At 40.0% G+C, this 24,841-nt stretch overlaps 1 protein-coding gene across 3 annotated transcripts in view; it reads left to right on the forward strand.

The window, feature by feature from the left end:
- The window catches only part of LOC108969250 (protein serrate), an 88,047-nt gene that overhangs the window by 50,484 nt on the left and 12,722 nt on the right, over positions 1-24,841 (forward strand). For 2 of the 3 annotated variants that reach the window (XM_018933850.1, XM_018933851.1), the window contains 5 exons: positions 11,293-11,426; positions 12,079-12,254; positions 15,515-16,004; positions 22,860-23,438; positions 23,762-23,889. In XM_018933850.1, the coding sequence (XP_018789395.1) occupies positions 11,293-11,426; positions 12,079-12,254; positions 15,515-16,004; positions 22,860-23,438; positions 23,762-23,889 (1,507 nt within the window). Of the gene's footprint in view, positions 1-11,292; positions 11,427-12,078; positions 12,255-15,514; positions 16,005-22,671; positions 22,803-22,859; positions 23,439-23,761; positions 23,890-24,841 lie in introns of all 3 variants that reach the window. The other variant, XM_018933852.1, reaches the window with a different exon arrangement.

Genomic DNA, 24,841 nt, shown 5'->3' on the forward strand with positions numbered 1-24,841 from the left:
AAATAAAATTAAATTAAATACAACGCAACGAGAAAAAAAAATTTTTCATAACTAATTTCCACCAGGAAAAAAGTATGACTTGAGAGTCAAAATTAACAAAAATTTATTGAGGCGTTTTATTAGAGGTTTTGAGATTATTCGCTATCTCTCTGATGCCTCCACGTCGATTTTCAAGCACTGTTCCTTTAACTTTTTCATAATATTGTCATTAACAGAGGTAAATAAAGGGCTGGCATGAGAAAAGTTTTCGACGACTTCGCAATCTTTACTTGTTTTTCTTCACTTGTCCATAAGCATGCTTCCCAATACTAGATTCAATTGATCACTTCAAGCATAACATTTTGTTGTGAAATTTGTTTTAATAGTGAAAGTCAGCAACGAAAAGTTGTACCAATCTAAGAAAATTAATTTATTGATCGCCCCAGCCTACGTCAAATTTTATATCATAAATTAAATTTTTTTTCGTTATTCCACACAATTACTTTCTACTTTTAGTGTTTAGTTTACTTTTTTTTCACTTTTTTAAATTACTTGGGTCAGATATTTTTTAATCACACTGAACTATTATTTTATAAAGCCCTGCTGAACCTTTAAATAGCTTTAATTTATCCGGTGTTTTGTTGCTTTCTTTCTCTCTTTTTCGGTAACACAGTTATATTCTACATTTTATTTTCATTTATGCTACTTCCTTTTAATAACTCATAATAGCCGTTCATCACCATATCTTATTTCCAAGCTTTGCCCCCTACCCCTCACTGCGCATTTTTTGCGTCATATTTCGCTCCACCGCTTTGCGAAAGGTCATGCCTAGTTGCGGAGAAAGAAGTATTCCTTTCTAAAGGTAACTTAAGATTTCTGTGCTCTCCAAGATGCACTACAAATAATTGTGATGAAGGCCAATTAATTATACCCTTAGCCACGAAGCAGCGAGTCATCATTTAGGCCTGCAAAGCAATCACTCGCCATAACTGCAACTGGCGTTGCATTGACCATTTGGCCTTTACGACATAACAACAACAAGTATTCTTAAGATTAAAAGATGCACCTCCACTCCACTCCGCTCCGACGCCATGTGCCATGTGAACGCGTCAAGCCAACAGCACTTTGAGCCGCAACTGCCGATTGGAACTCAGTTCTTTCGCAACTTTTGTTATTTCGCTACAAATTTCCGTCAGTTGGCATGAGGGGAAGCAGGCGKGGGGAGGGGGTGCTTGGTGGCGTTGGAAAGTACCACCAGAGCGGAATCACGTATTCTGTGTTACACTATTTTCGAGTTTGGCTACAAACGTTGAATCGTGCATGCCACACTAACTGCAACACACCRCCATTCTGCTATTTCAACTATAGACAGTTGCCACAACTAGACAAATGCAATTACAACAAAGCGTATTTGTGGAAAAAGTGCGATGCCTTCACATTGCTGCACCTTTCTGCTGGCTGCTGGCTGCTGGTGGACTGCTGCGAATCCTTACGAAGCGCCGACATGAATGCGGTAGAAGAGCGCATGGTGTTKTTGTAGCTATTGCAGCGTTACTCAATTTTCTTTAATGTTGCAACATTTTGTTGGCCACAAGTGGACTACAAATGAAAAACCAAATTAAATTCGCTATTAGTGACGTGCTGTTGTTGTTGTTGTTGGACGATTTGCTTGCTAAAGGAGGCGGAATGCTCCACCCACTCGGTCGGCGCGCACACGAAACCGATTATTTTTGCAGCGCAACAGTGAGTGCAACAGCAACAGCAACAAAAACTAATCACACCGTGCGGGCATCCAGCTGGGCTGCATTATTGCCAATCGCAGTTACAGGCGAGCGCCTGGTGGCGATGCAGCATTCGCCGGCGTTGAGCAAATCAAAGCACAACAACAACAATAGCAAATCGATGGCAAATAACACGCAAGTGAATGCCAACAACTCGCGGCGGTAATAGCGTCGAGCAGCAAATGATCAACAACAATTGTAACAGTAACAACAAAAGCAACAACAGTAACTGTAGCAACAACGAAAGCACCGAAGCGGAACGAACCAACGAATTCGTTCGTTATTGTTGAATTTGCGCATGCCCAAGAACAACAACAAAAACATTGAATCGCGTTATGCAACAACAACAACGAACACTCACAGGCGGCTTGGGGCGGGATGTGCGCGTCAGCGGCACAAGCGGCAACAACTGAAATATCGACAGCTCCTGTGGCAGCCAATTTCCCGATTCAGCCAAAAACTGCTGGGCGCTTACATTGATGGCCCGTTGAGATGCCCTGCAGCTGCTGTTGCCACCACAGCCACCACTGCCACCACTGCGAAACGGCAGCTACAACGGCAGCCGGTAATAAAAAGAAATCGAAATGGCAGCGAGACACATTAGAAAACAACAAAAATGCACAAAAACATAATGACAACCAAATAGGAGTGAGCAAGGGCTTTGTGCGACTGCGACTGCGCAAACGCCGAAAACAACAGTTAAAACTGCAAAACACAACAAATGCCGCACAACACGCTGCCAATAGCGCGCCAAGTATGCTAAACGGCGCAGCAACCCTGCGRATCCGCCAATACGCGAATGGAAATRCTGTTGACGCCGTTGTGTGGCAACTTGTTATATTTTTGGTGCTTTTGCTTTTGCACTTTTGTCTTGTTCTCACTGTTGTTATTATTGTTGCTGTTATTGCTGCTATTATTATATTAAAGTTGCGATTTGAGCCATGGCAAATCTTTTGATTATTTCCATTTCGATGTTCGTTGTTGTTAGTTGCTGTTTTCGTTTATTGGTTGTTTGTTGCTGTTGTTGGCTGGAGTTTTGACATGAATGGTTTAATTTGTTGCTGTTATTGAGTTAACGGTATTTTGATATTGCTTCCTTCATTTTACTACCGCTCGTACCTTGATTTATTTTCAATTATTACTTTCCACATCGCACATCATTGTTGCAACATGTTGCTGCGTTTCTAATCGGTATCAGAAAAAGTTAATTGCYTCTACTCCTTGCTGCTAAATTTTCGTTTTTTTCACTTTAACTTTAACTATGACCCATTTTTTTGGGAAAATCAGGCAAATTAATTATATTTRCACTCAAATGGATAAACAAAAATTAATTAAATTAAATGTTTTCGCATTACCAACGGGATTTACGGTAGTGCTCAGGTGCTAAGACTATCTWATAGGAAGGAGAATGAAGGCATTTAACGAAGAAAATGTTAACTTTGACTGCAAGCTATAATGCCCTTAACAAATACAAAATATTCTTTGCAGGAGCTTAATTCCGTTCGTTCAGTTGCATGCCACCTATGTGTTATAGTCATCTGTTCTAAATAATTTCTTCGGATAATGTATTATTGCTTTAGACAATAGTTCATGCYAAGCTTCGAAGAGATATTTCCTCAAATAAAAAAGCTTTCCGTACAAATACTTTATTCCGTTCGTTCAGTTTGTGAGCAAAGCATAATAAAACTTCGTTCTTAATTTTAAAATTCTTAATTTATTCTTCAAAATCTATCTCTAATAATAGTCTCCCTCAAAGTAAACCCCTTGGCCAAGTCCTCGAAACAGTTGTTAAATTCCATTCCCAGAAYGGGCTTCGATGCGCATAGCGATTTATCTTTGACTCAATATGATTTCTCCGGAGGTTGCTTGAGTTTGTTGACTAGCCATAATTCACACTCAGCTAAATTAGGCAAATACGGTAGTTGCAGCACGATATTATTTAATTATTTGGCGAAAAACTTACGAAGGGTCAATGCATGCTGCGGTACATTGTCGTGATGCAAATACTATAATTTGCCGGCCCATAATTCTGTCCTCTTGTTACGAATAACTKYGCGCAAACGACGTGTAATAGACAAATAGTATTCGGGATAATCGAMGAAAACTGTTAACAGAACCTYGATTTTTKAYCTGCTTTGACATGGTTTTTTCTGTCAGTTTCAGGGTCGTAAGCATAGATCCAAGACTCATTGCCAGTAGTAATACATTTCATGATTTCCTACTAATCGGAAAGCATTATTTCGCAATTGTTAACGCGATGCTGTTTCTCAAAAAATCTGAGTGATTTTGGAAACAATCGTGCTTTCACTTATACTGGGAAAAAGTAATATTTCAGAATATTATTCACTGATCCTTCGATACTCCAATAGAACATTTTTGTTGAATAATTTCCGATACTAAACACTAATGATTATTTTGATGTGAGATTTGGCACAGATATCATTGACAGTCATATCAACCTAGAAAAAATAGTTCGGCTAATGGGTATCCGCGCGAAATTTAAATTTAAAAGTGTGAGTATTGTATGCGCACAGGAAAATGTACTATGTATAGTAGATCCTATACCGGTGGTTCCAAAAAATGAGCGGCTTCTTCGGGAGAAACGATCCTGTGCAAAATTTCAGCCCGATATCTCAAAAACTGATTTACTTGCTCGCGTATATACGGATAGACGTACAAACAGGGCAAGGCTAAATCGCCTCAGCTGTCATGCTGTCCATTATATACCGATTTTAGGATGTTCCGAATGTTTGTTGGATGTTACAAACTTCGTGGCAATCTTAATATACCCTGTTAACTTGGTGAAAAGACGAAAAGAAGGGAAAGTAAGAAATGAGTTCAAGAAAAACCGATTGTTTTTTTTTTCTTTTCGCAATTTATAAAAACCAGAGGCTTGAAAATATTTGGATATAAAGAAAGATGATAGTTTGTGGATTCATTTAATCCACTTTCGGAACCGAACTTACTTAGTTTGGTAAATATTGTTGGTAATATTTATGAACTGGCCCGCAATAACGAAAGTCTTTATATTTATTACATTAGGATTAGAAACCCTACTGAACCGACTCAACCATTTTYAGTGCCATTGGACATTTGCTTAAGAAAATATAATTTTCTATATTCGTTAAGATGTTTCCCAAATTTACCGTTATTTTTTATATAAAGTCAGATATAGTTACGCAGCGCCTTAAATTCGTTATCGARGGACTTGAAAAGTTACAAACGATTTCGAGTATTTGCAGGTAAAAATTGCAGCGTTTTAGAGTTACTATTGGTGGAAATTTCATCTTGGTATTCTGATGTGGTTGCTGTCCGAATTCGCTCATTTYCTAATAGTACCAATGCCGTCGTAGAATAATGTTATATACCAAATGAAGTCTAAATTGCTCAAATTCTTGCTGAGATTGCCTTTTCACCCCATGAGTAGTGCCACGCCCATTGTCCGATTGTCCATGCAAACAATTCTAATGCAACCTTTTCTAATTGATTCCAGACTTCATCTACAGCAAAGTCAAGTAATAACGAAAATAACTAAAAAGCCTAATACTTAAGTCTCGTATACTCACTGGGCAATAACAATAACTTCAAATATGTACACCACCTTAATGTTCAACAAATCGTAATAAAAAGTAGTTTTAGTTGCTAGAAAATCAGTTTTGCAACAAAAAGCTTAAACATAAAGTAATTTATGATTTCATTAAAAAATCAATTGATTTATTTAGAGGCTAAATTGTTGTATTCTTAAGTAGAAATGTGGCAGCTGCAACAGCGCAAACAACAGCGTTCGCACTGACTTAGCAATAGCACATGTCTGTATTTGTTCGTCTGCGTGTGTTTGTATGCTCAGCCAACGGCTTTATGTATGAGAAGCACTGAAAGCTGGCGCAAACCTAGTAAACTGTCTACTCCTGCAGAGTTAGGCGCCACATTGTACTTAGACTTAGCCCAGTTGTTGGCATTTCATTATGCTTGCAACAAATGAGCAAATGCACAAATGATGCGGCCGGCAGTCATGCGACGGTGATGGCAACGGCGGCAAGAAAGTGTCTACAATTGCATTGATGGTTGTTGCGATTGTAAGCGGCTTGTCAGCGCTGCAACCGACTCAATATGCGGCAAGCACTACGGCAAACATACACGTGTGTTTGTGTGTGTGTGTGTGTGTGTGGTGTTGTTGCGACTGGAATCAGTCGGTCAGCGCCGATTTGTTGCACTTAAATGGCACACAGTCGTGAGTGGTGTGTTCCCTTTTTGATTGCCTACCCAACAGCATGTACAGCAGCCTACAACTGCGCGCTAGCGCGCCAGCGATGAGCGATTGCTGATTGCTAGTTGCTGACGTTAACGATGCTGTTGTTGGTGCGACGGCGGCTGTAGATTTTTTAGAACTAAACAAATGATTTTTAAATGAGTTTACACGGCRCATTTTGCAGCGCATCGCGATGCCTCGCAGCATCGTGCACGTTGCGGAGATTGCGGTCGTTTTTACTGTTGTTGCAGCCGTTGTTGCTGGCCGCGGGAGGATGGCACCGGTGACTGCTTTACAAATTGGGTTTTTATATTTTGGTCAACACCATATAACGGCTGTCATTGTGTTTATTTACCGTTTGCCTTTTTATTTTCCTTCGCGACATGTTCGGTTGCAAGTTGTTGGCGAGATTTTAGTGCTGCACGTTTTCGACAACACCTTGGCGAATTTTGAGTAATTATTCTGTAAAGTTGGCAACATAAGTTTTAGTGGTGTCGGTCATTGTAGTCACTCACATTTTAGCACACATTCGGTGAAAGAATCTGGTATAAAAAGAGAACGGTGGTTATAGAGGATGCGCAAGGAATTTAGGTTTATGGAGRAATTCAAACGGCAATTAGTGCAGGTGTGCACCTAAGCGCACCAAATGCAGTGATCGGTCGTGAATTAGATATAGGAWAATTTCATAGAAATAAAAGTGGTAATTAACAGAAGTGCATACGGTACTCAGATCCACTTTTTCTGGCCTATTTTAAAAAACATGAAAGTTTTTCGTTAGATAACTCTTCTTTTGGTTACCTAAAGCTAATACAGCAATTTTCGGTTATATTGTCACATACAAGATTCCACAGTCTAAGTAAAGCTTGTTGAGTACTTTGTCCTCCAAACATCAAAAAACAACTGGAACGTCCACAAGTTCATTTACATTACCYCATCACCTCCACCAAATTTGATTCCAATCGCCTTCTTTAATCCTATATCCATCGATTTTATAAGTCCTCAAATATCTAACAGCCTACAACTTGATGCTTTATTACATCCAAACTTTGTTTGCTTTTAATCTGAGCACGTTAGCGCTGCGTACTTTAGTTTATTTAATAATTTGTTTATTATGTAAGCTTTAATAAAATAAAATTAAAAAAAATAAATAAAATAAAAAAAATAAAAAAAAATCTGAGCACATTATATATAACACAAACATTTTTCTACTAATTTTGGCTTTAATTGTRAGGTCCAATTCATTTCGCTGACTTCCCAGCTTCGTTTACCGAGCTTTGATTGGTGCAGCTACAGCTATCGGTGCWGCTTTGACCTTCAACACACCTCAGCATTTCGGATTGTGGTAGCAAAAGCCTTAATTGCGCACCTTACTACCACACAGCGACAAGCACACACTAAATATGCTCACCGACAATCGATAGTAGACCAAGTTGGCCCAACAACAACCACSAACAGCCAGCTCATTTAACTAATGGACCCAATAGATCGTCGAAATAAATTGAGTTCATCGCAAAGGTCCAACTAAGTTCGTTGTCAGCGATAAGACTGCGGGTGTTTAAGTGGCTTGCCTTTAGCTGAATATACGTTTGTGTGTGCATGTGGGCTGTGCAAACAAAGTATGAACCACCTGGAAACAATAAAACAGCGGCTGCGCCAAGCAGCGATGACAATAACAAGCAAAAATGAAAACAAAATTTCGAACAGTAAAAGTTAAGAGCTTACTCTCATTGCTGCCGAAGCATTCTCATTGCTGGCCTTCTCGATGGCTTAGCCCGAAATGCACAGTTAATCGCGCTGACTCCAGCTGYTATGCCGCAATGTCGAGCAGGCATAGAAAGCAAGYGGTCGCCTATTTTGGGCGCATATTGAGTACGAAATTTTTATTGTTCTGAGAAATTGTTATTAATTGAGTTGTAGCGCGGCGGCGATCTGCGCGCCTATCGCTGTACAAGCATCAGTAAGGCGGTAAATCGGTGAAAGGCAAAGCGAAGCGCACACCACTTCAATATCCCAGTGTAACTCCGTGCACTTGTGTGTGTGACTGAATGGCGCGCTCGTTGGCTGCCAGCCTCAAGTAGGACCAGTTCCTAAGCCTTCCTTGTGGAGGCCGAAGTATGTGTGTGTGTTTTCGAAACTTCGTGCTTCTGTGTACATATACACGCACACCAARCCGCGATTGAACTATTCGTATGGCTGCAGCGCCCAGCACAAGTGGAAATGCTTATTAACTTTAGACACTTGGCAGCCACCTTCACAGGATACAAGCAAGCAACCCTAACTGAAAAACGCATCACTTCCATTATTTTATTTGCTTTTTTTTWAACACTGTATACTTTTTCTAGAATGTAGCCGTACAGTGTTCAACTCATGCTAACAATATTGGCCGCGCTCAATAWGCAATGCCGTTGAACCAGCACATTTGTGGTGTGGCACGCATRCGTGTAGCTTCTAATTAACCAAGTAACGATACTAGCCACATTCACGTGCAAAATATATTGACTGATGGTTGCTGATGATTGGCAAAACGAAATACAAAGCGAYGCTGCATGCAGCAAGTAMTTCAACTGCACCATGCGGCCATGCCCTCTCTCCTCTGTTTCGCGCTGCTACCTTTTCATAGGTTTGCACAGACTTTGTTTACTTTTTTCCCATACCTTTGCCACAAGTGTTTATTTTACAACACTTTTATGGCATAGTTTCTGTGCTTGCTGCGACTACGCCAAGGTTGGCACTGAAATGCTGCAAATTTATTTCTCAAACCAATTGGTGTCTAGACAAAGAAACGGTTAGTGCTCAGGCGCTAAATATGTTGGAGTTTTCTATTAAAAGTTATTGAGTCTTCTATTTGCCTTTAGCCGATTTTATGTTCTTGTTGTTATTTTTTGTATACATTTGGTGTTAACTTTGTGGTTTTGTAAATATTTTTTTCTTCTTTATAAAAAAATATATTTAAAATAAAGGTTTTCTGTTGCATGAGGCTGCGAACCGTTTAAGTGGTCTGGCCAATTAGCACGCAAATCTCTCTTTTACACGTATACATATATTTTTTTCAACAATAAAACGAAATCATTTTACGAAAAAACTTATTACAATACCCCAAGAAATTATTTAGAAAGCATTTTCAGGTTAGGTTAGATAAAGTTAAGAAACTATTCTTAGCAAGGCTAAGAAAGATTCCATTTCAGCAGTTGCTCTCGCCTCAATTTTCGAAATTTTTGTAGGATTTTTTTTTTGCAAAATATTACCAACAGCTCGCTGGGAAAAAAAATGGTAAGACTTTTTTTTATAATTTTAAAATTCTTAAGTTAAAATGGTAAGACTTTGGTTATAATTTTAAAATKCTCAAGTTATTCTTCAAAATCTAAGTTGTCCCTCTCAAAGTAATCTCCTTTGGTCCCAATACATTTCTTTTTTTTTCCAATCCTTGTAAAATTAATTTCCGGAACAGCCTTCAATGCGCGTAGCAATTCACCCTTCACCGTCTCACAGATGTTATCGAACGCTATTTTTGGAAAAAATTTAGTGATTTTCTAACCAATCGTGTTTTCACTTTTCTCAGACCCAAGTGATCTTTCAAAATAATTTTCACCGATCCCTCCGATATTCCAACAATGTCAGTAAGATTGCACAGATATCGTTGACAGTCATACCAATCTAGAAAGAAAAATAATGGATTTTCGTGCGAATTTTGAATTCAAAATTCTTACTATTTTTTGCCTACACYTATGGATCTCGGTATTTGTGACGAAGATACCAGCCAAGGTCTCAAAACTAAAGCAATAAAAATATGTTATTGTTCTTTACTCTCTTATCGTTCCTGAAGTCAGCTTTTTCTGGCATTCAAGTAGCTTGTTAATCAATCAATAACAGCTTAGCTAAGCTGAAGATCAGATGAAGGTACAAARTTTTAGAGTTCGAACTCTTATATATAGTATATTGTTTCTCTGGAAGTATTGCTCAATTTGCTCAACCGATTTTATACAAATGCGTTGACACCAGCGCCATCTAGCAAGTCATTATGGCAAGCGATCTAAATGATAAGTTCAAAAAGCTCGCTACTACACTCTTAACCCACTTCAAACAACGCATTTCACCACAAGAGTAAGATATTTCCTCTTAATTACGCTTTCGTAAGGTTTTAAATACATTTTCTCAGTCATTTCTTATATAAAAATGGTATAGCTCCATTCGCCGCCTGCATTGTATCAAGGGTATTAAAAGATAAATCAGTGCAAAGCAGGAAATTTTAAATCAAGCAATATTAAATTTTATGAAAGTAGCCGAGCGATAAGAATTTTCGATTTGGCTGMCCGCATGCCGCGCGCCCTGCGTTGCCGCCGTAAATGCCACAACYTTTGCGGTTAATCCTTGCCCAACACGACGGCAGCACGCAGAACATTAAACATAATAAATCTTTAAAGAGACATGAACGGCGTTGGCACTTGCATACACACACACGCATGCTCGCGTTTATGCAAGTCTGCAGCATGCAAGCAGCATGAGGCATGAGGCATAAAACATGCGGTATGCCGCATGCCGCATGCTGCAGCGTGAGCCATCGCATACCGATCGCAGAGGCAGATAAATAACTTACAATATTTCGGAGGTCATCCCCAAATGGCCGGCGGCGCGGCGGTTGCGCGTGTTGCATTTCCTTGATGCCCGCAATAGTTGTTGTTGTTGTCGGCGCGTTTCTTATGCAAGTGTAGCGCGTCAGCCGATCTGCGAAACGAATGCGCCAAGTGCAAATTTGCGAGATGAGACTGCACTGAGTCAGCGTAACAAAACGTCGCTAAGCGGCACATAGGGCGCGCGGGTGCCTGCAACGTTTTGCGATTTGTTGCATGATTCGATTCGTTTGCTCGTTAATTTAGTTGCACGTTAAGATTAATTAATTTTCAACTCATTTAAAGCAAAGCCACTGCGCGGCAATACGCGGCACTGCTGGCCGTTGCCAGCYCGAACAACCGTGTGTTGTTGCTCTGCGCAATGTTGCACGCATGAAGACATCGTTTAATCGATTTTGTAGCATCTAAGCGCAGTGCGCACGGTGCACTGCTCACCGCGCCAGCACCATTATTAATGGTCTCCTTGGGCCGTCCCTTGTATGTGTGTCGCGTTTGTGGCTTAAAGCTTTCATTTAAGCGCGGCGCAACGGCCGCGTCTTGGCCTTCAAAGGTGCGCGCGCGCAAGCATCGCATAACTCTGTACGTGTAGCAAATCTTAATTCAACTATTCTCTTTTTATTTAACATGTTCTTCTTTGCTTCTATTTTTCTTGCAGATGTCGTCAGGGCTGGCGTGGACCACTGTGCAACGAGTGCATGGTGTATCCTGGTTGCAAGCACGGTTCGTGTAATGGCAGCGCCTGGAAATGCGTGTGCGATACCAATTGGGGAGGCATACTCTGCGATCAAGGTGAGTAGACTGTTGTTCACAAACACACRCACACACACGCAAACACAGCACTCGACATGTGTTGCATGTGTTTGCCGTGGCGCTGCAAATTGCCTCGGTCGGCAGCAAAGTTTGCGGCAGAAATCAATGCAAGCAACTGGCAAGTAATGCATTCAATTGCTTGAAAATCCATCTAAATTGCAACGGTGTAGCACAGCAATCATTGCGCCATAGAATGCAACAACAACAACAACAAGCGATGCTGACATCAAACAGGGGGGCTTGGAAGCGAACGAAGTTATGGCAAATCACACGTTTTAGCCATGGCAATAACGCATGTTGCATATGTTGCATGTGTTGCATGTGCTACATATGCTGACGCGAAAGCCAGCCAGCTGCGCTGCGCATTACAGCCGCAAATGCTGGTTATTAATGTGGTTGTTGTTTCTGTTTTTGTAGTTGTTGCTGACCGTGCAACGATTTGCCATGCAGTTTAATATATCGTTCGCTATCTGTTGCTGCCCCGCCATACTTTCTGCTGCACATGCGCACACACATGCTTGTGCATTGCTGCCGCAGCTTTCTTATTATTACATTTTCCTCATTCTTAATTTATTTATTTTGCTCATTTTCTATTTTTACCCTGCCTCGCATCGGCTTGGCGTTGCTGCAGATTTAAATTACTGTGGCACTCATGAACCCTGCATGCACGGCGGTACCTGTGAGAACACCGCACCTGATAAATATCACTGCACTTGCGCCGAGGGTCTGTCCGGCGAACGCTGCGAGATCGTGGAGCAACCGTGTGCGACGCAGCCGTGCAAAAACGGTGGAACCTGCAGGCTCAAAGTAAGTACCAAAGAAACTGTAACAATAACAACAAAAAGATGGACAAAAAAARTCGAAAACCAAAATCTTCAAAGTAGTTTTTGTAATAACAGCATATCCGAAACGCGRCCGTGTGAGGCTTGTATCGAGTAATGTTGTTGTTGCAGGATAACAATCCACTTAGTATGCGTATATTTGTAGTTAATACTTTTAAGTTTTATACTTTAACTTATATTGAATATTTTGTGATATTATATTTAAGTAATGAAAAGATTATTTACAATTATACTATAGACAATATAATTACACTATGTACTATAAAATATGTTCGTAATGAGATTACTCATCATTTAGTTTAAGCGTACTTAGTGCCAAGCTCCATTTCATTTTCCTCTTTTATTAGTTCTGCGGTCACAGTTATACATTAGATATTGTTCAATTGATTGCTGTTTCTTAAGGTAACAATAGTAACTATTATAGAACTGTAACTCAGATTAGAATAAATACTTAGACTCGACGAAATATTTATATGTCAAAGTTATGAGTCACCTTGTTTGTCCGCGATGGACTTCTAAACTACATACTAAACCGATTTTTRTAAAATTTAGCGCACTGTGTCCACTTCGAACCAACTTAGAAGATAGGATAGTTAAAACAGTACTTAAAGAAATAATACAGTGAAAATTCTATTTAATGGACGCCTTATTAAACGGACATTTCCATATTGAGCACAATCTATTAAGCAGACAACTCTATTAACTGGACCGAAAGGCTGGTAACTAAACATTGMGAAAGCAGCCTGAACTTCGTTATTTTTCCAGCGCTTGGGCCTCATTGAGAAGACGTAGACGAATGCTTAAAATGTTTTGATTTTCATAAAGAGGTCATTACCAGCAAACAATGCAAATTTTTTGACGCTGTATGTTTGGAATACATTTAATCTATTAAGGCATAATTATTTTGGTTATAAAGCAGCAAAGAAAAAAACTTCCCAGCTGCTATTTTCCAAATATTTTGTAACAGATCCTGCAACATGAGTCCAGGGGTTGTCAAAATGGAAAATTTCATTGTGTCGAAACGCGAATACCGAGGTATTTTCGGTTATAGCTGGCTTCAACTTGATGATGATATTGACAGCGTTCCCCATTAATACATGGTGTTCCAAAATTGAAACCCTATTCCAATCATATTTTGAAAATTTCAAATTGCGGTCCCCAGGTTTTGCGTATTTTWGCAATATTGTTCAATACTGAAGACATGTTGTTCTATTGCGTAACTCTTCACTTTTTACTAAGCCTAAACTGTCAGCTGTCGTTTGGTTTTATTTGTCAACACTTTACTACATAAATGGAGGAACACTCTTTACTCAATTCTAATCATGCGTTAATGTTGTGCACCATTTAGTGCCACCCTGTTTTAGGCTCGTAACACAGCACCATTGATCCCACCAAATGCAGTATTTAACTGCCGTCTCGGATATTCGGCATTGCTGTGGATTTAGCCGGTTGACTAGACTTCACATATATTTGTTTTGGCGTTYACTGTTATCGTAACGGAATTATTTTTGTAATCAGTCACTATCCGACGCAAAAATTATACCTTTTTATAGTTTCCATGTAGTATTTTTCTCTTGTTTTCAATTCATAGATATGGCATCCAATTGCTTGCTATGGAATGTATCCAGCTGCTTTCAAACCTGTGAAATAACTGCGTAAGTSACTCTTAAAGATTCTGCCAGCGCTGCTTGGGTTTGGTAATAAAATGCATGTCATAATGCTTCCAGTTACTCACCTTCAAACTGTTTTGGCTGTTCGCAATGTTCTTCGTCTTTCAAGGTTGGTTTCAAGGTGGTAGTGGTTTGAAGGTGGGGATCGTGGAAGTAACTTTTCGATTGGCTAGAGAATTTAACAGTAAACTTCTACTGAAATACGCACTTGCTGTGCCAATTTGATGCAGTAGTCGTATATCTTTTTATATTTGCAATCACGTTTCACMTTCTCTTTCGAAGCAGTTTCAATGAAGCTACTAATGTCCGATATGATTTTTGTGGACATCTATTCAAGGTCTGATTGTTGATGGATTCGAAGTGTTCTGTGTCAGATCTGTGATAAGGCTGGGCATTTACAGGAAAGTGGAAAATTCTTTCCATGCTCCCTAGTATTTCGCAGCACCGGCAGATGCGGCATACCCATTTTGGACGCATGTTCTCCAAATGGTCAGTGTCCTGTTATGATAGCTACTACACTGTAGATACCTTTTGGTAATACATATGTTATAGTTTTCTGTGTTGAAATTTGTGGTGGGCGTAGACAAGGGCAGGAGAGCCGCCTGGTATCCTCTCGTTTTCAGTTAGTTTTTCAATACAGCTTCGCAGGCCGTCTCTATGCTCAGTACTTCCACTTGGAAGATGCTCAGTTCGGTAGGCGCATAGAGATAAAAATGTCCAGATATTTCATATAGTCTTGTAAAGTTTTAAGTTATAATAAACCAAAAACATAATTTTGGGAATTGTAATTGTGTAAACACATTTTTGTTTGTAATCCAACAAGAATTTTTTTAAACAAGTGTAAAAATTTATGATTTTATGACAAGTTGTGAGCCCCCCAATACTGAAAAAGACGCGCATAGACAATAGTTATTCAACGCAAGTTCGGAATAAAAATCACGTTACCCCATCCCCTAGTGAACCGCTCGAGTATAGTTATGGAACAATGTTATAAATATTTCAAAGATCATGATAATTTCATATGTCTATAGAATTCAATAATTTGCGTAGAAAACAAAATATAATAGCATGTCGAACGAAGTGTGATCACAGTTGCTATAAGGACCGCCTTACTGCAAAGTTTATTAATTTTAGTTTCTTATATGAGTATCTAATCCGAATCTCTATATATACGTATTTGTGTATGAATTTATGTATGTAAGCAAAGCTGTTTGTGAGAAAACGTATCATCGACACACACATACGCATATAAACACTGCAACAGAAATATGCTTAATATGCGATATTAATGTTTATTTGTATGCCATCACGCTGTTTATTACAATTTACTTCATGCACATTGCCTCATTTGACCACTTCTCAATAACATATTTTCTTGTATTTCTCTTCTCTTTGCATTTCTTTACGACTTTCCGTTGCCATTTCATGCTATGCAATTTCATGGCTGCACTTTACGGTACACAAAACCAACCATCGACACATGCGCCGCCTCTACACACACACACACATATCGTGCAACTGTTAAAWCCGCAACAAACTGATCCACCAACCGCAGGAATCAACACTCCCGAACGTAACAACGTTGCCGACATATCGTGCAATGCGCGGCATGAGCTCGGCAATGGGCAAACCAGTTAGCCGCCGCGACTCACTGCTAGGACTGGCAGGATTAAGCGGCGGTGGCGCGGCAGCCACAACGATACCGACTGGCGCAGGTGGCGGCGGCGGCGGCAGCGCGAGTGGCGGCGCGGGTGATGGACGCGGCAACAGCACGAGCGCCATGAGTGCACTTGCCGCGGCGGCCAAATTGCTGCCAGGCGGCGGCGGAGGTGTCGCTAATCCAGCATTGGCCACATCCATGCTCATGCAACTGCAGCAGTACCACAGCAACCCCAATAGCGGCAACGGCGGCAGCAGCCCTGGCACCAGCAATCTGCTGCACTCGCCGCATCACTCGATCGGACATCGGGCGCAGCAGATACCACCGGTTGGCGAATACACTTGCGACTGCACGCCCGGCTGGACGGGACCATCATGTGAAATCAGTAAGTATCAATCTATGTGTATATACGAATTGGTAAGCTAAGACGAACTCCGTGGTGATCGCCGCTCGATCGGCGGTTGGGAGTACGGTGCGCGTGCGCGCGTATGCTGCATTGCTTTGATTTATGTTTCATACATTTATTCGTGTGGACTGTRCTTTGCTTTTTTGTTGTTGTTATTTTGTGTTTTTATTTTGTTGTTGCYGTTGTTGTGGCTGAGGCGAGTTATTTTCCTGCGATTAAATTGCATCTATTAGTCGCATTGACTTGAACGATCGGATCGCAAGCGATCGGGTGAACAATCTGTGGCTGCGCTCGGTAATTGGGAAAAGTAGCAAAAATTCAGCGCAAACAAAAGCAAGAAACGTTTTGCGTTTAGACTTGCTTGTGTGTGTGTGTGTGTATGAACKTGTATATACAGTCGGTCCATGCCGCAAAATTGAATTAATGCAACAAAATGCCATCTAATGAAAAGCGCGTAATTGCGTTCGAGCCGCATGCTACAAATTGCCGCATGGCAAATGCTGCGTATGCGACGCCTAATAACGCTTGCGAAGCATTTGACGCATGCGTAGCGCTTTAATTATGCAAAATTTAAACGTGTTTGTACGTCCAACTAGTTCGCAATTTTGTTGCGCTSTTGTTGTTGCTCACATTACTACAATTTGCCGTCAAACGCTTTTGAATGCGTAATAATTTACTTCGCGTCCAAGCGCGTCCTCAGCTCGAAGCGCTTTACTTTCACCACCAACAGCACCAGCAGCGGTCGTTCATGACCTGCGCTCGCCGATTAACTGCGATGTTGCATGCCCCATTAACAACAACTGTGTAGTACAAATCGACTAACACCTGTTACCATTGCTAATCGCATGCTAATGCCTTGCGCTGATTCMATTTCTCGCGCTACCCGCTGCTATTGCCAATCGATTTTTTATTGCCATTCGAAAGYCACATTTAATATGCGATCAACCGACCGAAGACTTAGGCAACAAACTTGCTGCGCTGCCAACTGAAAATTTAGTGTGTTCGATATTTCTTTTGGACACTTTATTGGCGCATTCGCGCATTCCTGTCACGAGTGAATGTTGTCGAAAATTTCACATGATATTATGTATGCGAAAAGGAAAATTCATTAAAATAAGATTTTAAATGATCTGCGCGCATGCACTTTGCTGACGCTGGCGCGCACTTTCGAATTGAATGAATGCCGGTTACTGTACAAAACACACACGCGCGCACTGCAAAGCAGAAACCGAAAAAATGTTGCCGCACATACACATACACACATACAGGCGCAGAGAGTGTGTGTCAGCGAAATGCAAAAGTGACCTGCGCACCGTCACTTATGACTAATTGCTCGGCTAATGTAGTACGTATGCGACCCGTGTAACAATCGCACATGTGACTTTGTCGCACCGCCTTTTCCTCGAGTATAACACAACCAACAAACAAACATTGCGTTTCTCTTGTTTGACTTGGGTATTTGCTTGAGCGCTTTTAAGCACACATCGCTGTGCCCAACGGCGCGCTTGTTGCTTTTGGTTCGGTGGAAATGCATCACTTACAACGCTGAACGTGTCACAASTATGAAATATGTCTACAAACATTACCATTGCCACAGAAACATAGCAACAACAACAGCAGTGCTTGCATCAAGATAAATCTTAACACATTTTGGTCACTTAAGATTTTTGTCGTGTTGCAAGCTAACAACTTAAGCGTCGGTTAAGGCATATATTTTGAGGTGTGATGTATTGCCTTGTGATGAGCTTGAAGGAAAATGTGCGTTATGAATAACAAATTACTGGAGATTACACGCGCAAAATTTTCCACAGAAATTGTAAAATATGTTGCAGGGGCCGTTCCGTTGACATGCGTCTGGATTCTTATATTATTTTTAGCTTTTTAAGTGAATTTGAAGAAAGTATCAACTTTCATGTAGAAAAAAAGTCTAATATTAGCTTAATTTTTATAAAAATATAAACAGTGTTCAAAGTTTGCTGTAAATCTATATACGACCTGAAAATTTTGTAAAGCTGAAGGTAAAGATAATTTCAAAAACTCAAGGCAAATCTAATTTTCGCGCTCTAAATTGAATTTTCGTGAAATCAAKTAGAGAAAAATAAATGTTTCTGTACATACATCAAGTTGGACCTTAGTTGGAGCAATTTTAAGATACCTTATTGTATTCAATCATTAGTATAGTTCAACTTATTTTTTATATTTATAATAAACCTTAATGAACCAAATATGTACCATTTTGATATACAACTTTTTGCCATTTTTCCGCTATAGACATTATTCCACCGGCGTAAAGCTTTTCTGGTTTCTCGGCAGAAAAATGCAACAAGTAATTTTCACAGGCTGCTTTAGAAGTCAACTTTACTCCATTGTCGGAGTTCTGCATTGACCGAAAACAAATGGTACAAAACTGCCCACCCAAGATCTCCCAGGTTTTGCCAAGTCATCAATGATGTGTGTGGCCTAGCGTTGTCCCGATGCAAGACGAAGCCTTTTCTATTGATCAGTTCTGGTGGTTTTTTTCGATTGCTCGATTCAATCGCATCAGTTGTTGACTGTAAAATGTGGAATTAATAGTTTGATCAGGCGGGAGCAGCTCATAGTGGATGATTCCTTTCCAATCCCACCAAACAGTCAGCATAACCTTTCAAGACGTCAATCCTGGCTTTGCGACAATTTGTTGAGCTTCAACACGCTTGGACCATGATCTTTTTCGCACATTGTTGTCGTATTTGATCCACTTTTCGTCTCCTGTTACCATTCTCTTCAGAAATGATTCGGTTTCATTGCGTTTCAGCAAAGAATCGCAGATGTTAATTCGGTTCATTAAATTTTTCACAKACAATTCATGTGGTACCCAAAYATCGAGCTTCTTTTTGTTGCCAGGCTTTTTTAAATTTGAATCATTTGATGATGAATCTTAAGTTACATGTCATGGCTGCTAATGTGACGGTCCACAATGTGATTGGTAGCACTGGAAAACTACRACTGGAACGACATCTATTGACAAAGTAYGAAAAGACTACCATAAAATGGTTCACATCGGAAATTGTAATCAATTTCTTGTATCTTTAAAGGTAACTAAAACTTCGTTGTAGCCAGAGTTAATGCAGCCTGTAAATGTCGGACAGTAGTAGACAAAGTTCCCACCAACAAATTTCTTGGTTACGCTGCTCTTCAATTTCATGCCGATGGTTTAATTATTTTATTGCTTTTTTCCYTCCACTGCCGATTTGCCTTCCAAGTAATTGAAATTTGCTGAATTTCAAACAAAATTAATGAGAAATTAACCTGCCATGTAGCTTCTATCAGAAATGTCCGTAAATTATTTTTCGCAACAAAAACACGTTTACTTTTTTGCGTGTATTTGCCGCATGTAATGCCACAAATCACATGAAAATGTAACATGCTGCTCGCGGGTAGCAAAAAGTGGCAACAAAATGACTACAAAACGACGCGTCTGTTGATTTGACTTTTAAAGCGATTTGTAAGCTTCACAAATGGGCTGAGCTCAAGCACATAGCGCGAATGATTCTAATACAAGCACACGGTGTACTTTTATTTATACATACCTTATTCTTTTTGTATGAAAATATACACATATACTTAACAACCAACTCACTTATTTCCTATGCATGTGTGCGTGTGTGTTTGCAAGCAACGCAAGCTTCAGCTTTCAGCTCTGCTCCCTAACAACTTATAAATATATTTATATATAAATATAAATATAAAAATAAATATATATGATTGTATATGTGTGCGTGCGCTTATGACAAATGAGCGCGTCTTGTCAAGAAGGTGTTAAAAGCATTTTTGCTTCATCCCGCGTACTTGCGTCTCATTGTTGTTATTACTACATTTCTCATTTCTGTTGTTGTTGGTAGTTAGAGTGTGTTTGCTAGTATTTGGTGTTTATTCTTCATCGTCGCTTTTCCATTGCTTTGCTGCTGCATCGTCGTGCGTGCTTTCATGCCTCTGCCAGTGCTGTTGACTGTGGCATTCGACTACACACGWTCGCTGCTCGCATGCTACACTTGCTTTTGTTTGCCTTCAATTCCGCCTTACGTTCAGGTGTACGCCATGCGCGCTCGCCTTGCCGCTTCAGTTCGTAAACTTTTGTAAGTGGCATTCAATGAGTCTGTAAACACAAACAGCCCTTTGATTTTCTCGATTTGCTCGGCGACATACTGCCAAGTCAAAGGCAGGGGTAAACAACAAAGTCAAATATGATAAATGAAACAATGCTTTTAGTATTTGCTCAACGCAAATAAAATGAAAARGTTTTCGAATTTCTGTAACTTCGGAAATTGTCAGCGGCAGGAAARAGAAAATATTGTTACTCGTGCGGTCATGCTAATAAATTGCTCAAACAAAATCGGAAAGTGTAAAGTTCGCTGTAAAGKTTTAAGCATTTGTGCCCTCCACAGTGTCAAATAAGAGTATAGCATGTCCAACTGAGGTTTCGATTTATTTATAAAAAAAATTTATGCGATTTTACTAATGTTGAGGAACTTACGCAAATTTTCGTAATTAAAAATATTTGCGGCAATCTCATATTTCTCTTTACTACTTTTAAGTGAGGCAATATACTGCAATGACTGCCTTAAAAATGWTGTGAAGCATGCGAGAACTTTGTCTATATTTTTTAACTTTTCTTGAGTCTCTTCTGGTATTGAAATTAGATCTCATAGCAGATTTGTGTTCGAATCGGTAGTTTTCGTCGATATGCTTGAATTTCTGACTTTTTCGGAATTATAGCAGAAGCTAACTAATATCAATGATTTTTGATTGAACATCAGCAACTTGAGCTCAAACTACCTCATTTATAATACGACAATCCCGACATTCACGTTGCAATTTTCTTAAAAATAGTACTAAAAAGCAAGAAAACTCGTTAACTTCGGACTTCCATTGAAGCTGCAATATCCTTTACAGCTAAATTTTTTTAGCATAAAAAGGCATCAAATTATTATATTGATTTGACCAGTAGCTTGAATGTTTATTTGAATAATTTGTTCGGAGATTTGTAGCTAATTTTGGGTTGCTAAAACCGAGGACGGAGTCATGTGTAGAAGTTTACGTAAGTGAGAAAACATCTCTAATTACCATTCACTTGGGAGTGACCTGATACGATTATTTTACATATGGCTCAAGCAGCACACGACTTCCGGYCTTAGACCAAGTATCCTCTGGGTAGCCAAGCAACATMCGCTTGAAGGTGAACTAAAGTGAGARGGCGGAACATCCCCTCCATTCACACCACGTTGCATGTAGCAGAAAACCTCCAAGAAAGAACCTGGCTTCGCTTGGAATTTCCAATTGGCGCCAAGTAACGAAAAGAAGAAACGACTGACGCRTAGGTTTTTGTGTGGTAGACAAGGGGTGTAGGAGTCAAACCACCAATATTTACTCAAATTCGTAATGAGTACACTTGAAATACCACACRGACCGCTTAGCACATCAATCCATTTTTTTTCAGATTTGTTAAGTAGTGTTATCTATCTCGAATTTCGAAAAGATACCTAGCCAAAAAAATTCCATAGAAGGACTTGCGTTAGATTGTTGAGCTTGTATGGCAGCTGTAGTGATCCGATATCGCTGGGTCCGCGACAAATKAACAGTTTCTTGTGGAGCAACAGACGTGTGCAAACTTTCACAACGATACCTCAAATGCTGAAGGTTTACTCCGCGTATATAGAGATAGACAGATATAATTAGATCGATTCAGCTCTAGATGCAGATACTTTATGCACATGCTTTACATCGTAGGATGTTAAATACTTTTAATGAATGATTTCAGTTGATTAATAAAAATATGAGCCACCGCATTTAGTTACGACTTTCTTAAAATTTTAATGCGTTTCACATTTATGAGCATACGAGCATTCTCTCCCTTCATACGCTTGCCCACCAATGTAGGTTCGTGTCTTGAGTCTTTCGTTGCGCCAACTGTGCACTTGAGTGAATTCCAACAAAATTTGCCTATCACACATCGCAATCGAGAGAGAGCAAAGCATGCTTAATTGTGTAATACTACAAAGGGGAACAAATGTAAACACACGCCTACTTGCGACCACAACAGCGCAGCGACAAAAAATGAATCAGGCAACAAAAAGTCTAAACAAATAAAGATAACACAAGGAGCGAGCGACAACACTTCAAATGGTAGAAATAAATAAATAGTAGCGCAAATGCAAACATTCGATTTCCAACAACAGATAAAAGTGTCTCACTGCCGCGATACTTAAGCGCTTGTACCCACATACATGTGTACAACAACATACGAGTACATGTTTCGATATGCTCGAGGAGCACTTGATTTGCARCTTCCTCACTGGCCACAGCGCAGATCTCACGGCTGCCACATCATTCAAGCATCAGCCGACCACGAGCCGCCATGCTCGACCGGTCCATCTGCTGGTCATACACAAATCTATGTTTGTACGCTGTTACATGTATGGGTATACACTTACAAAAACAACAACAACTGCAATAACAATAGCAAAGCACATTAATAGACAATGTTGTATCTCCGATTCGTATCAAGCGAATACCACAAAATAGTTATAGAGCAAAATAGAAGAAAATTCTAACTCATGCCTTACTCTATTTCGCCTGTTTGCTCCTTCCACCTCTCCTCCCTGTATAGATATCGAYGAGTGTGCTGGCGGTCCCTGCGAACACGGTGGCACTTGCATCGATCTAATCGGCGGCTTTCGCTGTGAATGTCCTCCCGAGTGGACAGGCGATGTATGTCAAATTGATGTAAACGAATGCGAGGTACACTATACAACAACCTGTCTCTTATACACATCTAGATGTGTATAAGAGACAGAGATATCGATGAGTGTGCTGGCGGTCCCTGCGAACACGGTGGCACTTGCATCGATCTAATCGGCGGCTTTCGCTGTGAATGTCCTCCCGAGTGGACAGGCGATGTATGTCAAATTGATGTAAACGAATGCGAGGTACACTATACAACAACAATAACGAACGGCAACAACCACCACAACAATCATCATCTAAACAATGGCGCTGGAACGTTGGCCGACGCGATTTCATCGGCAACCTCTTCGGCGGCGTTGATTGCCGCCATAAGCGCYGCGTCATCGTCCACAGCTGCCACGGCCGCCGCCAAGGCAGCGCTACAATCACAGGCCGCATCTGCAGGCAATGCCACGGTCATTAGAGCAGCAGCGGCGCAGGGCGCGACGCAGGCCGGSACAGTGGGCCCGTGCATAAACGCGCAGCAGTGCGTCAACCTGCCGGGCTCCTTTTCGTGCGTCTGCCTCGAGGGCTGGGGTGGGCCGACGTGCGCGCTGAACCTTGACGACTGTGTGGGACAGTGCAAAAACGGCGCGACCTGCATCGATCTGGTGAACGACTATCATTGTGCGTGCGCAACCGGCTTCACAGGTGAGTGGCGAACACTATTAAACACCAATAATTATATACAATATATAGATAAATATGTGCGCATGTGTATGTGAGCATAAAACGTAGTTAATCATAAAGTATGTGGCAAATAATTTGAAAGTCCGTCCAATGCCGCGCACTGCCGCCCGCGGTTATAGACGGGCACCGCGCGTTGCGAGTTGGGCGGCGCAGCAAGCCACTTATTTTTGATTGGCTTTACGCTTTGTTAGAATGATTTGGAATGCTTTCAGTTTTTGTAAATACAATTCCGTTAGCCGTTGAATTACTTTTAATATTTGTCTGCTTATTTCGGCGGTTTTTAGGTCGCGACTGTGAGACCGACATAGACGAATGCGCTAACTCGCCGTGTCGCAATGGTGGCGAATGCGTGGACTTGATTGGCAAATTCAAATGTATCTGTCCGCTGGGTTACTCCGGATCGCTATGCGAGGTAAATGAATTTGTTATGTAATCGTTATTATAGCGAAAAACTTAAGTAGGCTGTGAAATTGCAAATATGTCGCGCACTGAGTTGCAAAACGAGCTGGAAGAGTTCATAACATTAGAGWGCGGCATTTAGATTGCGGTAGCAAGGACTGCTTCACATATTTTTTAGAAAGATGCGGAAATAAATCTATAAATATTTTTTTTTTTTTAAATCGCCGGTTTTCAAAAACAAAATTGATTTTTGACCAAAATTTCGTCTTTAAATTGTTTGAAAAAGATATTTTTCGGTGAGAAAAAATTTTCTTTTAATTACTAAAAAATATATTTAAGAAGCTCGTGTTAAATTTKGAGACTAATCAGTATAGCCGTTTTCGAGTAATGTTGGTCACCGACTTTGAAAACACAATTTTGGGAAAAACACTAAAAGTGTTGTGTTGTCGGAATGCACCTCCAAGCACCCTATGAAATTTTCTGTGTGTATTCTTTAATATGTGTATGTACATTAATAAAACAAAACTAAAGAAATCGATTTTTTCAAAATTCTAACAGCATATAACATCTTAAAAAGTTTAGAATAATATCCCAAAAAAGCTTTTCAGAAACTTTCTATCCTTAAAAAAACACGAAAAGGTTAACTAAAATTTCGAGCAATATTTCAAAAATAAATTTTAGAGAATTACAATCCTTAGAAGGGTATGCATAAATAGATAGATGTGTATAAGAGACAGGCATATAACATCTTAAAAAGTTTAGAATAATATCCCAAAAAAGCTTTTCAGAAACTTTCTATCCTTAGAAAAACACGAAAAGGTTAACTAAAATTTCGAGCAATATTTCAAAAATAAATTTTAGAGAATTACAATCCTTAGAAGGATATGCATAAATAGATTAAAAGATTACTTCATAATTTCCAAAAAATAATTTTCAAAATATAATATTTCATAAATTAAAAAAAA

This window comes from Bactrocera latifrons, unplaced genomic scaffold (genome assembly GCF_001853355.1).
Source record: "Bactrocera latifrons isolate USDA-ARS-PBARC rearing strain unplaced genomic scaffold, ASM185335v1 scaffold_245, whole genome shotgun sequence".
Classification (NCBI taxonomy): Eukaryota; Metazoa; Arthropoda; class Insecta; order Diptera; family Tephritidae; genus Bactrocera; species Bactrocera latifrons.